At 48.2% G+C, this 14,833-nt stretch overlaps 1 protein-coding gene across 5 annotated transcripts in view; it reads left to right on the top strand.

The window, feature by feature from the left end:
* Positions 1–10,817, top strand: part of EML3 (EMAP like 3) — a 65,981-nt gene extending 55,164 nt beyond the window's left edge. For all 5 annotated transcript variants that reach the window (XM_077324382.1, XM_077324377.1, XM_077324390.1 and 2 more), the window contains 7 exons: positions 2,901–2,968; positions 3,242–3,330; positions 3,475–3,572; positions 6,673–6,760; positions 7,611–7,709; positions 7,880–8,010; positions 9,977–10,817. In XM_077324382.1, coding sequence (XP_077180497.1) covers positions 2,901–2,968; positions 3,242–3,330; positions 3,475–3,572; positions 6,673–6,760; positions 7,611–7,709; positions 7,880–8,010; positions 9,977–10,174 — 771 coding nt within the window. In that variant the 3' untranslated portion in view covers positions 10,175–10,817. The remainder of the gene's footprint in view (positions 1–2,900; positions 2,969–3,241; positions 3,331–3,474; positions 3,573–6,672; positions 6,761–7,610; positions 7,710–7,879; positions 8,011–9,976) is intronic.
* Positions 10,818–14,833: the final 4,016 nt, after the last annotated feature.

Genomic DNA, 14,833 nt, shown 5'->3' with positions numbered 1-14,833 from the left:
CGAGTCATGTCTGACCCTTGGGGTGAAGCCGTCTAGCATTTTCTTGGCAGACTCAATACAAGGTGGTTTTGCCATTTCCTTCCCCAGTCATTACTGTTTTTATTATTATTATTATTATTATTATTATTATTATTATTATTATTATTATTATTATTATTATTATTATTAATATACTGCCCTCCCCGAAGGCTCAGGGCAGTTTACATAGGAACACAGAACAAAGAACAATACATGAAACAGTCTATAAACAAGTGAATACCTTACAATAATAATACTAATAGTTGTAACCATATAACAATATAACAGTATAAACAATATAAACAATACAACAGTGCAACAATACAAACAGGTCTAGAGCATTTGTGGAATTCTGAGGGGGAGGAAGGGGGGCAGGGGGGGAGCAGGGGCCCTTCAATCACTGTTAATTATGTCTGGTCTCAACCAGATGCCTGGCGGAAGAGCTCCTTCTTGCAAACCCTGCAGAACTGTTTGTTTGTTTGTTTATTATATTATATTATATTATTATATGTTATATCTATTATATTTATTTATAATAAAAATGTATTTATTTATTATATTTATAAGCTTATATTTATAAGTTTAAGCTCCATCAGGGCCCTGATCTCCTCCGGGAGCTCTTTCCACCAGGTGGGGGCCAGAACAGAGAATGCTCTACCCCCCCCCCCCCCCCGGCAAGCTGGGTATTCATTTTACCAACCTCGGAAGGATCGAAGGCTGAGTCAAGCTTGAGCCGGCTGCTGGGATCGAACTCCGATCCTCATGGTCAGAGCTTCAGACAGCATGTCATCTGCTTTACCACCCTGACCCCTACAAATGTGGATAAACCGCCCTGAGCCTTTGGGGAGTGCGGTATATATAAGTATAAATAAATAAATAATAAATTAAAATATGTGACCAGTTTGGGATTTAACTATATACCCAAGACATTGTAGGTTATTCCCAACAATCATAAAAACATTATTAGAGAAGATTGAGTTATTACAATATTGAGAATTCACTGATGAAGGTATCGAAAACGGACTCTGCGTGGGAATCTGTTTTGAAATTGTTTTGAACATTGTAATATTGTTTTGAACATTAAATCACTTCGCCATCGCTAGCTTGAGACTTTTTTCTTCTACAGAATATCAGATGCAACAGAGGTAGCCGGATAAGATCTCTAGACATCAAAGGGAAGTAATTTCTCACCTCCCGAGGTTTTAGCTTCATCTCCACATAGCTCTTTAGAGTAGTGGTCCCCAACCTTTCTCAGATCAGGGACCGCCTCCCAAGTGAGGGAAGAGCCGATGGCCCGGGTGCTGTGAAAACGTGCACGCGCAGTTGCCGCACATGCGTGTTTTTGCCACCAGGTGGCACTAACGCACACGTGCGGCAACTGCGTGTGCACGTTTTCGCCACTAGGGGCGGTAACGCGCGTGCGCAGCAACAGCGCGCCTGCACGTTTGTGTCACCACCATGCCGGCGGCTGTGCCTGCCTCTTCCCTTCCTTCTTGCTGCCGGCGGGGGCAGGCAGGCATGGCTGCTGGCGGCCCAGTACTGTGGCCTTTGCGGCCTGCCACCGGGGTGCGGACCGGGGGTTGATGACCCCTGCTTTATAGGAAGGTCCTGCAGAAATAACACTTTGCTAATCTTTTCCCTTTTTTAACAATATAATGCTCCCAGATTGACTACATATAGTTATGCTGTTAATCTCACACATTTGCCACAACAAACCCAATCTTCATAAGCTGTAGCTGCACTGTTCCTGGTCATATCCAAGTCAGGGGAAGCCTCTAATCTGGAGGACTGGGTTTGATTACCCACTCCTCTACATGCAGCCAGCTGGATGACCTTGGGCCAGTCACCGCTCTCAGAGCTCTCTCAGCCCCACCTGCCTCACAGGGTGTCTGTTGTGGAGACTGGAAGGGAAGGAGATTGTAAGCCGCTTTGAGACTCCTTTGAGCAGTGAAAAGCAGGTATAAAAGCCAACTCTTCTTCTTAGAATCATAGAGTTGGAAGGGACCACCAGGGTCATCTTGTTCAACCTTCAGCAGAATGCAGGAAATTCACTACTCCCTGCCCACCACAGTGACCCCGATTCCGTGCTAATTCTTCATCATATCACATCTTACCTCAGTGGAGAATCTCATGTCTGGATATTCCCTTGTGGGGAGAGTATGTCAAGGCCGACCCACCCTGATCTGAGAGATTTGTCCCCCTGCCTCAAATAGAGATAACAGAACCAAGCTTAATCCAGGTTTGTGATGTTTTAACTACCACTGCAGAGATTTTTTTTGGGGGGGGGGTCTGATTTTAAAAGCAAAATGGGCATACCTCCCCTTTAGCCCAGGGGTAGTCAAACTGCGGCCCTCTAGATGTTCATGGACTACAATTCCCAGGAGCCCCTGCCAGCGAATGCTATCAGGGGCTCCTGGGAATTGTAGTTCATGGACATCTGGAGGGCCGCAGTTTGACTACCCCTGCTTTAGCCCATACCGTCATTCTACTTCCAGAAAGAAAAGTCTTTGAAAAGAAGGATTGTGGGATGGGCAGCTGTAAGGGGGAGGGGGGACCCAGCTGTTCTTACATGTACGTCCTTTGGCTTCTCAAATTGCACACACCTTTTTTAATACAACCTGTGCAGTTGAGGGTATGCCGCTGTCCCATCTGTCATGCCCCTGTGAATATTATTATTAATTAAACTTCTTACCCGCCACTCTCAGAGCAAAACTCGTGGTGAGTTACAACATATAAAAACCCCACATCAATAATAATCCCATTAAACATTACAAAACATTACAAAAGACAGCATGGCAGCCAAACCAATCCTTCCCCCATAACGGTATGCCTGCCTGATTACCAGAGGTGCTAATGGGGGTCTTTCTTTTCTTGTCCTCTAGGAAACGGGGCTCTGTGCCGACTTCCATCCCAGCGGGAAAGTGGTCACTGTGGGGCTGAGCACTGGACGGTAACTGCTTCCTTCCCCACTGCCCCATTTTTGCACACAGCCCTACTCAGAGTCCGCAGGCTTGATCACAACTGCGCGACAAACAGAATGTTCAGCAGGGGAAATTTCCTATAAGCTCCTGACTGGCATGGCGGTGCAAGGTGCAAGGTGGAGAGCAGCTTTGCCCATTTAAATTTCTGCCGGTCACAAAACCATTAAGTCCAGAAAAGAAGCAGGGATGTTGACTACACTCCCCTCTGGCCAACCCTTTACTAAGAGTCTCTTTTCCAACAGATGGGTGGTGCTGGACACAGAGACGCAACAGGTTTTATCAACCAACGCCGATGGGAACGAGCAGCTCTCCGTAGTGCGCTATTCACCAGGTGAGGTCCCTGTTGCTGCCTGCGATGGCTTGGTTGGTTTCCCACAGCCAGGTGGCTGACTTGTGTCCCTCATTCAATGTCCACCCCCACCCACCCACCCCACATACACACAAACACACTTTGTCTCTGCCTTTTGGCTTCCAGATGGGGAGTTTCTGGCCATCGGCTCTCATGACAACTTCATCTATATATACAGCGTTGAGGAGAGTGAGCAGAAATACACCCGCTTTGGCCGCTGCACGGTAAGGAAGATATGTAAAGAAGGTGTATTTGGAAGGGGGGGGGCAAAGACCTGTTTGACAGTCCAAATTTCTGATAAGTGATGTATGCTTTTCCTGAATTAGAATTGGAGGTAATTCACTCTTATCATCAAAAAATGTAACTGTTGTTGTTAAATGTATAGCCTACCTCCCCCCGAAGGCTTGAGGCGGGTTACAACATAAATATCAAACCCCATACAACCCCTAAAACCAATATAAAATAACAATAAAACAACAACCCTATAAAACAAGATTCTGTGGTGCAAGGACTCTTCCCGGACCTAAAAGCTTGCTAAAATTAACTCCGGGGGGGGGGGGGGATACACTGAGGGTGCCGATGACATTCGCTAAGAACTAAAAGGGTGCCATACGGAGGGTGGAGCAGAATTGTTCTCTCTTGCCCCAGAATGAATGGGATGAAATTAATTCAAAAGAAATTTCATCTAAATATCCGGAAGAAGTTCCTGACAGTTAGAGCGGTTCCTCAGTGGAACAGGCTTCCTCGGGAGGTGGTGGGTTCTCCATCTTTGGAAAATTTTAAGCAGAGTCTGGATAGCTATCTGACGGAGTGGCTGATTCTGTGAAGGCTCAAGGGGGTGGCAGGTTATAGGGGATGAGCAGTTGGGATGTGAGTGTCCTGCATAGTGCAGGGGGTTGGACTAGATGACCCAGGAGGTCCCTTCCAACTCTGTGATTCTATAATTCTACCCTGAGAAGGCTAGCCTGATCTCAACAGCTCTCAGAAGCTAAGTAGGGTCGGCTGTTGGATGGGAGACCACCATGGAAATCTAGGATTGTTATGCAGAGGCAGGCAATGGCAAACCACCTCTGAATGTCTCTTGCCTTTGGAAACCTCATTAAGGGACTGTAAGTCACTTGTGACTTGACAGCCAAGCCCCCCCCCCAATCTATCCACCTGCTGAAGAGTGCCCCCATCCACATTTCTGCATGAGTCCCTGTCCTGTTAGTGCTTCTTGAATGGAGAGAGACAAATCTGTTAACCAAATTAGATATTAGATTGGGGGAAATGTAGCTAGCAAGAGGAGTAACAACATGATCCCCACCAGGGTAGACCAGGGTGTTCCCTTTTAGAAACTCTCAAAATGAACCAGACTGGAATAAATAAACGGGGGCTTTATGAAGAAGAAAATGTAAAAGTAACTTACAAACTTGCACACCCAAACAAATGAAATGCACATAACTTAAACTAAGGAAAGCAGAGTTGAACAGGAATAAGAGAGGGAGTAGAGGGGAATTATAACTATTACCACAACATGAAGAGGGAAGGTCTGCAAAATCCAACTGAACCGCCAGCATCCTGGAGAAAAAAATGGAGTAACCTACATGCAAGCAGGCAGTGTATGCAGTTATCCAAGGAACAGACACACACTGTTGAGGGTTACATATTCTGCTTAAATAGAAGTAATAGAATCATAGAGCTGGAAGGGGCCAGATAGGTCATCTAGTTCAACCCCCTGCTCAATGCAGGATCAGCCTAAAACATCCAGGATAAGTATCCAGCCTCTGCTTGAACAGTTCACAAGTTCTCTAGGCAGCCCATTCCACTGCTGAACTCCTCTAACTGTGGAAATTGTTTTACTGATATCTAGCCAGCAGCACTGTATATGTAGCTTAAAGACATGACTGCATGTCCTCTCCTCTGCTGCCAACATGATCCTCTCCTTGCCCTCCTCCAAGTGACCACCTTTCAAATACTTAAAAGACAACCATCATGTCTTCTCTCAACCTCCTCTTCTCCAGGCTGAACATTCCCAAATCCTTCAGCTTTTCCTCACAAGGCTCAGTCCTTGTCCTTTTCCTCACAAGGCTCATTCTTGTCAGTCTCCTCTGCACCGTCTCCATTTTGTCCTCATCCTTTTTGAAGTGAAGCCTCCAGAACTGCACACAGGTGTGGTCTGACCAATGTGGTACGCAGCAGGTCTGTGACATCTTGCAATTTTTATGTGTTGACACAGCCCAAGACTGCATTTGCCTTCTTTACCACCACATCACACACTCTGCAGATCTCGTTCACGCACACTACCACCCAGAAGTGTGTCTCCCAGTGAAACTGGAGGGCAGGTGATGGAATGAGGACAAAGCCCAGGGTAGAACCTCAGAAGTGCCTCAGGAACCAACACAGTCACCTACATGGTTCTACTAGAGCAGGGGTAGTCAAACTGCGGCCCTCCAGATGTCCATGGACTACAATTCCCAGGAGCCCCTGCCAGCAAATTCTGGCAGGGGCTCCTGGGAATTGTAGTCCATGGACATCTGGAGGGCTGCAGTTTGACTACCCCTGTACTAGAGTAATGTAAATGTGTCTTGATGACCCCTGGGTTACAGGAAGGGAAACAGCTAGGGTGGAACCTGCTTTGAGTGGCTGATAATAGAAGTTTTGGGGTGTGACAGATAAGGAGAGAATGGGAGTTGATGAGATTAGTAGACCTTTACCAGAGGTCCTATTGTCCAAAGGATATGTATCCCAGCTTTGGGTGGAAAGAGAAAGCAAGCAGTTAGTCAGCCCTTAGCCATCTCACAAATCTAATCTGAAAAGTCCAGGGAAAGCCTGGAAACCTAGTATCTGGCTGACATCCATGATGGCTGCTTGGGAGCAGATTGCGTACCTTTTGAAGAATAAGAAGAGTTGGTTCTTCTATGCCGCTTTTCTCTACCCAAAGGAGTCTCAAAGCAGCTTACATTCGCCTTCTCTTTATCAGTGGTTGTGACGAGCCCAAGGTCACTCAGCTGGCTGTACGTGGGGGAGTGCAAAATCGAACCCAGCTCACCAGATTAGAACTCTGCACTCCTAACCACTACACCAAGCTACACCAAACTGCATATGGATGCAGTTGCCATCTATTCCATCTGGGTGAGGGGGCTCAGGTCGTGTGGATCTTTGAACGGGACATGTCTGCTGTTATTCTGGACACGTGGATTCCCCCCCCCCCCAAGTAAACATTTCAAAAGCAGCTTCATATCCAATAAGGTTGTAGTAATCCAGCCTGTAACTGATCCAGAAAAGCTGTTTATATGTCTTAGATGCCTCCTAACCTGCACACTTTTCTCGTTCCCTCCACAGGGACACTCCAGTTTCATCACACATCTGGACTGGTCCAAGGACGGAAAATTCATTATGTCCAATTCTGGGGACTATGAAATCCTGTACTGTGAGTAGCAGGGTATTAGCAGCGATGAGCCAAATGCTTTAGAGCTGGTCACCAATGTAGCCTGTCTAGGGCAGTATTTACATCCTGAGAGGCAGTGACTCCCCAAGGTCTCAAGCCTTTCATAGTCCTAGCTTTAGAGGGCAGCCATGTTGCCCTGCAGTAAATCCATCAGATTCCAGTCTAGTAGCACCAACCAGAATTTCGCAATCCCATTATCTGAGATAAGCGACTGCAGATGAAGCCGGGAGTTTCTGCAGACAAAGCATATTCTCTGCCCCTGAGCCATTGGCGGGGTAAGGATGACACAGCTGCCTATCTGTGGTCCAAAGCACCTTAAAGCCCCTCCCCCTCAAAAAACCCCCCCTCCAGGATAACAACTTCTGAGTCTTCACCCTCCAAACAAGCAGTCACTGCTTTGATGTGCTTGGTACAACTATTTCCAGCAGATGGAGCAGCTGCTTTATGTTCACAATAAGCACCGTGTTGCTTAAAGGGCCAGTAAACCTAAGGAAGCCCAGGTGAGCCTGACTAATCTCATCAGATCACGGAAGTTGAGCAGGGTCAGGCCTGGTTACCATTCAGAGGGGAGGCCATCAAGGAAGTTCCTACGCAAGTCAACTCTGTCCACCTCTTGTCTTGAAAACCCAACAGAGTCACCATAATTTGGCTGAGACTTGGCAACGCTTCATACCTCTAGACTTAGGGAGCGCCTGTGCGATGTCAGAGAAAGAGAGGTGAATTCGGTTACTCTTAAGACTTGGTCATCACTCTTGTGCGGCAGCCTGGTTTCTCCTCTGGAGCGGTCTGCTAACGACATTCACATTCACTCCCTCAAATTCTCTTTTGCCAGGGGATGTGGCTGGGGGCTGCAAACTGCTGAGGAATCGCTTTGAGAATAAGGATCGTGAATGGGCCTCCTACACCTGCGTGCTTGGCTTTCATGTTTTTGGTGAGTTCCCCAGGCAAGATCGGACAGCGGCCTCGGCCACTCGGCATTGGTGGGAAGTTGGCCTGCCTGCAGGTTCCAGGGCAGGTAGCTTCAGCCATGGAGATTCTTCTAAGCCACCGTATTCACTGAATAATTCCTCTCTGTTTGTCTCTGTCTCCAATTGCCTTCAGGTGTGTGGCCGGTCGGCTCAGATGGCACTGACATCAACTCACTTTGCCGGTCCCACAATGAGCGGGTGGTGGCCGTGGCCGATGATTTTTGCAAGGTCCACCTCTTCCAGTATCCCTGTGCTAAGCCCAAGGTATAAAAGCAAAACGGGGGGTGACAAGGATGATGATTCAGGTTTGATTCAGCAAGATTTTATTCAGATGTAACCTGGGGGAGGGGGAGGATAGAAAGCCTCTCTTCTCAATGCTTCTTCCATGGTTACTGTCTTATGATTTCAAATTGTCCTCCATAGCCAACTAATATGAGCCTCTTGTGGCGCAGAGTGGTAAGGCAGCAGACATGCTGTCTGAAGCTGTCTGCCCATGAGGTTGGGAGTTCAATCCCAGCAGCCGGCTCAAGGTTGACTCAGCCTTCCATCCTTCCAAGGTCGGTAAAATGAGTACCCAGCTTGCTGGGGGGTAAACGGTCATGACTGGGGAAGGCACTGGCAAACCACCCCGTATTGAGCCTGCCATGAAAACGCTGGAGGGCGTCACCCCAAGGGTCAGACATGACTCGGTGCTTGCACAGGGGATACCTTTACCTTTTAGCCAACTAATAAACATATTTTTGGTAGCTAGTGAGGGTAGTGGGAAAAGAAATTTGTGATTCTAGCATGATGGCTTTAAATTACACGCAGGGGGTTACAGGAAAAAGACATTGATAATTTTGGGTTCCCTACACAAATAGGGAACCCATTGGCAGGTCTTGTCTGCCCTGCAAGCTGTTTCTTGCAGAATGTAAAGGTACAGGTAAAGGTATCCCCTGTGCAAGCACCGAGTCATGTCTGACCCTTGGGGTGACGCCCTCTAGCGTTTTCATGGCAGACTCAATACGGAGTGGTTTGCCAGTGCCTTCCCCAGTCATGACCGTTTACCCCCCAGCAAGCTGGGTACTCATTTTACCGACCTCGGAAGGATGGAAGGCTGAGTCAACCTTGAGCCGGCTGCTGGGATTGAACTCCCAGCCTTATGGGCAAAGCTTTCAGACGGCTGCCTTACCACTCTGCGCCACAAGAGGCTCTATTGCAGAATGTGGGCCCTCCCAAAACGAATCCTTTGATATTTATTTATTTTATATTTTACACCACCCTTCTCAGTGGTTGTCATCTCGGGGTGGTGAACAACACGACCAGCATTAATTACACTAAAATTCATAAACCCTTAATGATAAAATTAACAAATTAACAGTTAAAACAACAGGACCATTTGAGGACCATCAATTCCAGCAGCCAGCAATGACATTTTGTCCGTTTCAGGGCCCCTCCATGAATACATATGTCCTACTTCCACCACTGTTGTGTAGAGAGCCATCTTGGTGTAGTGGTTAAGAGCAGTGGCTTCTAGTCTGGCAAGCCAGGTTTGATTCCCTGCTCCTCCTCCACATGCAGCCAGCAGGGTGACCTTAGGTCAGGGGTAGTCAAACTGCGGCCCTCCAGATGTCCATGGACTACAATTCCCAGGAGCCCCCTGCCAGCGTTTGCTGGCAGGGGGCTCCTGGGAATTGTAGTCCATGAACATCTGGAGGGCCGCAGTTTGATTACCCCTGCCGTAAGTCAATCACAGTTGTGATAGTGCTGTTCTCACAGATCAGTCCTGTCAGGGCTCTCTCAGACCCACCTATCTCACAGGGTGTCTGTTGTGGGGAGAGGAAGGGAAGGCAGTTGTAAGCCGTTTTGAGACTCCTTTAAATAGCGAAAAGCGGGGTCTAAATGCCAACTTGTCTTCTTCCTTTAGAATAGTTTCAGAGAGTAACCATGGTGGTTTGCTGTAGAAGAGCTAGATTCCAGTCCAGTAGCACCTGAGGGACCAACAAGATTTGGGGGGAATAAGCTTTTGAGAATCAAAGTTCCCTTTTTTGGACATTATTACCCTGAAAAGCTTGTTGGTTTCTATAAGTCTACTGGACTCAGTTCTAGCTCATCTATTGATGTCCTGCATCTGTGAAAATCAAGTACCCCTTGTGAAGTCTTCCTGTGTCAGAACCCTCCAGGAAAGCTTACCAGTTCCCATGCTGGCATGTCGCCCTTCCAAAACTTCTCTTCCCTCCGTCTCTCACAGGCCCCGAGCCACGAATACGGGGGACACGGAAGCCACGTCACCAACGTGCGCTTCACGCACAGTGACGGCTACCTCATCTCCATGGGTGGCAAGGACACCAGCATCTTCCAGTGGCGAGTGCTAGGGGGGAGCCTTCCCCGCAGCCGGTCCTTCTCTTCTGCGTCCATCTCGTCCCAGGATGCTGGGGTCAGCACCTGAAGCAGCATGCCGGGGGACAAGGACGGTGACTTAAGTCTTTGCGTGAAGGGATAATGTGGGAATGACCTGCCATCCCAATTCTGATTCCTTGGGATTCAGGTTCTCCAATGGATGGAGCCATGGGCCGTCGGGAGTCTCTTTCCCCTCCCAATGCGATTTACTTGGGCTAACAATGTGATTTGCTTTATTAACATTGCTGTGGGGGGGGAGTAGCAAATGACAGGTGTTCCTGGGCACAGAAGGACCTGACTTTGTGAAGGAAAACGCCTGTGATGTCGCATGTCAGAAGGTGGAGATTCGTTGTCTCTTAAAAGGGAGATTTCAGAGAGAAGGACAGCTTTGTGGAAGAGGGACTGTAGGCTTGAGGGTGGTTTCACTGAACGCACCTGTGCCTCTTCTGGACTCTGCTGGCATAGCCTTGCTCCTTACAAGCCTGAAAGCATCCGCATTCCGAATGATGGGGAGACACAAATGGTCTCCGTCTCTCGGGCTCCTGCACTTCCCTGGCTGCAACCGCAACTTTCTGCACCTTGTTTACATTCCTAGTGACTCTGTCAGGGGCCGGATCCACCGCGTAAAGAAGCGGGAAGGGAAGGCCTTAACACTGTGAGAGACGCAGAGAAATAAACCTTTGCATTCCATATCCGATTGCGTTGTGACTTCTTGTCCTCTCCTGGTCTTGCATCCAAAAGAAAAAGCGAGAAGACGACCAGATGAGGGTTTGTGGCCTAGCCGGTAACCATGGTTACCCAATCACACAAGGCAACCACCAAAATAATGTTTCTGATCCCGGTGACACCGCAGCAGGTTGGAGCACCTTCTGGTCCTTTTAATGTATGTCTGCTTCAGAGTAGGACTGCCAGCCTCAGGTTCAGAAATACCTGTAGATTTGTGGGTGGACCGTGGGACAGAGCGGTTTAGGGAGGGGAGGGACCTTGGTGGGGTGCAATGCCATGCAGTCCCCTTTCCAAAACGGCCATTTTTGCCCAGAGGAGGGGGACAGTTTTAATAAATAAGCAATGTATGTAGTCTGGAGATCAGTTGCAATTCAAGGAGAGCTCCAGCCTGAAAGTTGGCAACCCTATGAAAAGAACAGGAATTGTTATGAGGTGATTTGATTTCAGCCATCAACTTTTAATCAGGGCATGGTGTCAAGTGATAAATGTAATTCCCCCTTCCCTTTGAAGGAGTAACCCTAAAATGAGACAAAGAATTACTGTTGTCTTAAATATTAAAGGGAGGGTTTGGGGATTTTTTTACTGGTTAGGGTTGAAAAAATAGCAGAAAGATGGCTGCACTGTGGAGGGCCCACATCCAGCCTGTGCTGAGGCAGCTGCATTGAAGAAGAAGAAGACGAAGACGACCCAGCTTACAGTCGCCTTCCCTTTCTCCAGAACAGACACCCTGTGAGGAAGGTGAGGCTGAGAGAGCCCTGATATCACTGCTCGGTCAGAACAGTTTTATCAGTGCTGTGGTGAGCCCAAGGTCACCCAGCTGGTTGCATGTGGGGGAGTGCAGAATCGAACCTGGCATGCCAGATTAGAAGTCCGCACTCCTAACCACTACACCAAACTGGCTCTTATTGGTTGCCAGTTGCTGTCCAGATCCAGTTCAAGGTTTTGGTATTAACCTTCAAGGCTTTACATGGGTTGGGACCCGCATACCTGAGGGACTGCCTATCGCCCTCTGCCCCCCGCAGGGCCTTATGCTCTCCCAGCTCCAGGGAAACATGCCTGGCCTCAACCAGAGACAGGGCCTTTTTGTCCCAGCCCCGACCTGGTGGAATGAGCTCCCAGGTGAGTTGCGGGACCTTCCAGCGTTCCACAGGGCCTTCAAAATGGAGCTCTTCTGCCAGGTCTATGGTTGAGGCTCGGGCAGTGGGGGGGGGAGATCGATGGGTCTCCCTGATGTCTAGCTACAAGTTTGGGTATCTTGTCTCATATGCCTCCTCCCTCTGGAGGTAGTAGTAGGAGATGGGGATGGGGGGGGGGTTTCTCCGCCATGTTCCTGGGTTGTCGGTCATCATATTGGTATTTCTTGTCCATTTTAATGCGGGTTTTAATGTGGCTTTTAACTGGACACCTATAACCTGCCACAAAACTGCATGGGAGTGGCAGGTAACAAATTAAATAACAACCCTGGAAAATTATTCATAGTACAGGTGGTTGGAAGACAAGTGTAATTACATAGGGAGCCAGCTTGGTGTAGTGGTTAGGAGTACAGACTTCTAATCTGGTGATCTGGGTTTGATTTCCTGCTCCCCCACATGCAGCCAGCTGGGTGACCTTGGGCTCGCCATAGCACTGATAAAGCTATTCTGACTGAGCAATAATATTAGGGCTCTCTCAGCCTCACCCCCCTCACAGGGTGTCTGTTGTGGGGAGAGGAAAGGGAAGGCGACTGTAAGCCGCTTTGAGTTTCCTTCGGGTAGACAAAAGCGGCATATAAGAACCAACTCTTCTTCTTCATCACATTTTAAAATCCCAGTCTCCCTCCAAGGAACTTGGGGATGCATACGTGGTTTTCTTTCCTTACATTTTAATCTGCACAACAACTCAGTTTAAAAGAACAAACAGTCACTCAGGGAACTTAATGGCCCTGAGGGGCTTTTGCACCCAGTTCTCAAGCATTCTGCCACTTTGCCACACTGTGTGTCAGAACACTGTCTGCGTATGTGACACTTGATAAGAGAATGCAAAACAAACAAAAGGGGTCCCTGATTCACAGACGTTCCAGTCAGGGCCAATGAAGCAGCCTGTCTCTTAAGCCAGCAGATTGTTTCATTTATTATATTTTTAACACAAAGAGCCAGCTTGGTATAGTGGTTAAGTGCAGCTGCTTCTACTATGGCAAGCCTGGTTTAATTCCCTGCTCCTCTACATGCAACCTGCTGGGTGACCTTGGAGAGAGAGCCTGGAGGGGGGAGCATAGTTCTGAGGATAGGAGAGACCTCAGTAGGGACTAATGCCAGAGTCCAGCCTACAAAGCAGGCATTTTCTCCAGGGGGACTGATCTTGGTCATCTAGACTCAAGATCAACTGTAGTAGTGAGAGATCTCAGGTACTGCCTGGAAGGGGGAAACCCTAGGCCCTGCAGATGTGAGAATAGGGGCATTTTGGCACACTGACTAGGCTTTGAGTGGGAAATTAATATTTCTTGTTAGTAAGATGCCTTGAGGCTCATTTTGTCAAAAATTTGCCAAAACCTTAAAAAGTAATCAAACTGAAAAGGTCCTCAGGTAAATGTAAAAAACAAAACAGGTAATTACAAAGAGAGCAGCTAATTTATGCTCTCTTCTAGGTGGGACTGGCAAGTCTGATCTTGTTAGATCTCATGAAGCTAAGCAGGACTGGCCCTGGTTTGTATTTGTATGGGAAACTGCCAAGGAAGCCCAGGGTTGCTACACAAAAAGCAGGCAACAGCAAGGTATCTTTCTTCATCCCATGCCTTTAAAACCCTCCGGGGTCAGCATCTGGTCCACTCACCTAGTTTGACGGCTGAGCAAGCTTTCCCAGCAAGGTCTAGAGACCTTTTCCAGAGCACACCAAGTGGGGAGAGGGGGGAGGCTAGACTTTTGCACAGCAGGGCTTATGATTGGATTGGCTGTGCAGATTCAAAGGCATCCCGACAAACAGTTCTTGCGCTTCAAATGCTGTGTCTGAATCCCAAAGATGCCTGCAGGCTTGAAAAGGCTGGGGACCCCCTGCTCTAGAGCGTGCTCTGCAACCGCCTAGGATCCAGCTCCGTTCAGTGGCTGCCCTAGGCACCTGGAATGGCCCTCTGAAAGAAATCAGGGAGGATTCTCCCCTCATTTGCTGTATTCCAACCAACTTGGGCAGCAGTCTGATAAAGTGTCTTCCTAGCTGGGCAGAGATGATTTAGATGGGGGGCTTTTACTAATTGTGTAGTTTATATATTGATTTTACCTGCCTCAGGCCTGCATTTGGTGTGGGGAAAATATGTGAAAAGGGAGACTGGAAATCTGGAATTACAACTTCTCTCAACTGCAGACATCAAGTTCTCTGGAGAAAACTGGCAACTTTGGAGAGTGGGGGCTATACATTACAAGCCCCCCTCCCCCATCTCCAGGAAATCACCAACCCAGAATTAGAAATCCTCTCTGCAACAGATCCCATGTGGAGTAATCAAAAAGTTAAACATTTATGCACGCTCTTAAGTTACACAGCGCGCATCTGCATTTATTAGCCTAAGCAAAATGTCGGATAAGCAAAACGCTTGTATATATTTGTCGGCTGTTGGGGGATGGAAGCCAAAGGGTTAACGTCTAGTTCCGGGAAAGCGCGTCGTACGTCCAAGAGAGGTGAGGATCGTGGCCCCGTCTGTTTTCCGAAGATTATCGGGAAAATCCGAAGAGCCACGAGCTACCCGGGCGCCGCGAAAGCGCTGCCGAAGCACTCCTGGCCTCAAAGTGTAACCGGGAAGAGTTCTTTTCCGGAACGGCCCGAAGATGGACGAAGATTGCCGGAAAAACACGAACGGCGTCGTGCGTTTCCGTTTTGAGAAAAAGGCGGGGGTAATTTTGAATTCGTCCAAGCCGTACAATTGGGGGAGGAGAGGGGGAGGGGGAGAGAGAGAGAGAGAGAAGAAAGGCTGGCAAAGAAATCCCAAAATTTCCCGACCAACTATCGCGCGGGGGAG

Source organism: Paroedura picta, chromosome 1, assembly GCF_049243985.1.
Source record: "Paroedura picta isolate Pp20150507F chromosome 1, Ppicta_v3.0, whole genome shotgun sequence".
Taxonomy (NCBI): domain Eukaryota; kingdom Metazoa; phylum Chordata; class Lepidosauria; order Squamata; family Gekkonidae; genus Paroedura; species Paroedura picta.
The sequence above is the reverse complement of the archived record's forward strand: the minus strand, read 5'-3'. Positions and strand labels throughout refer to the sequence as shown.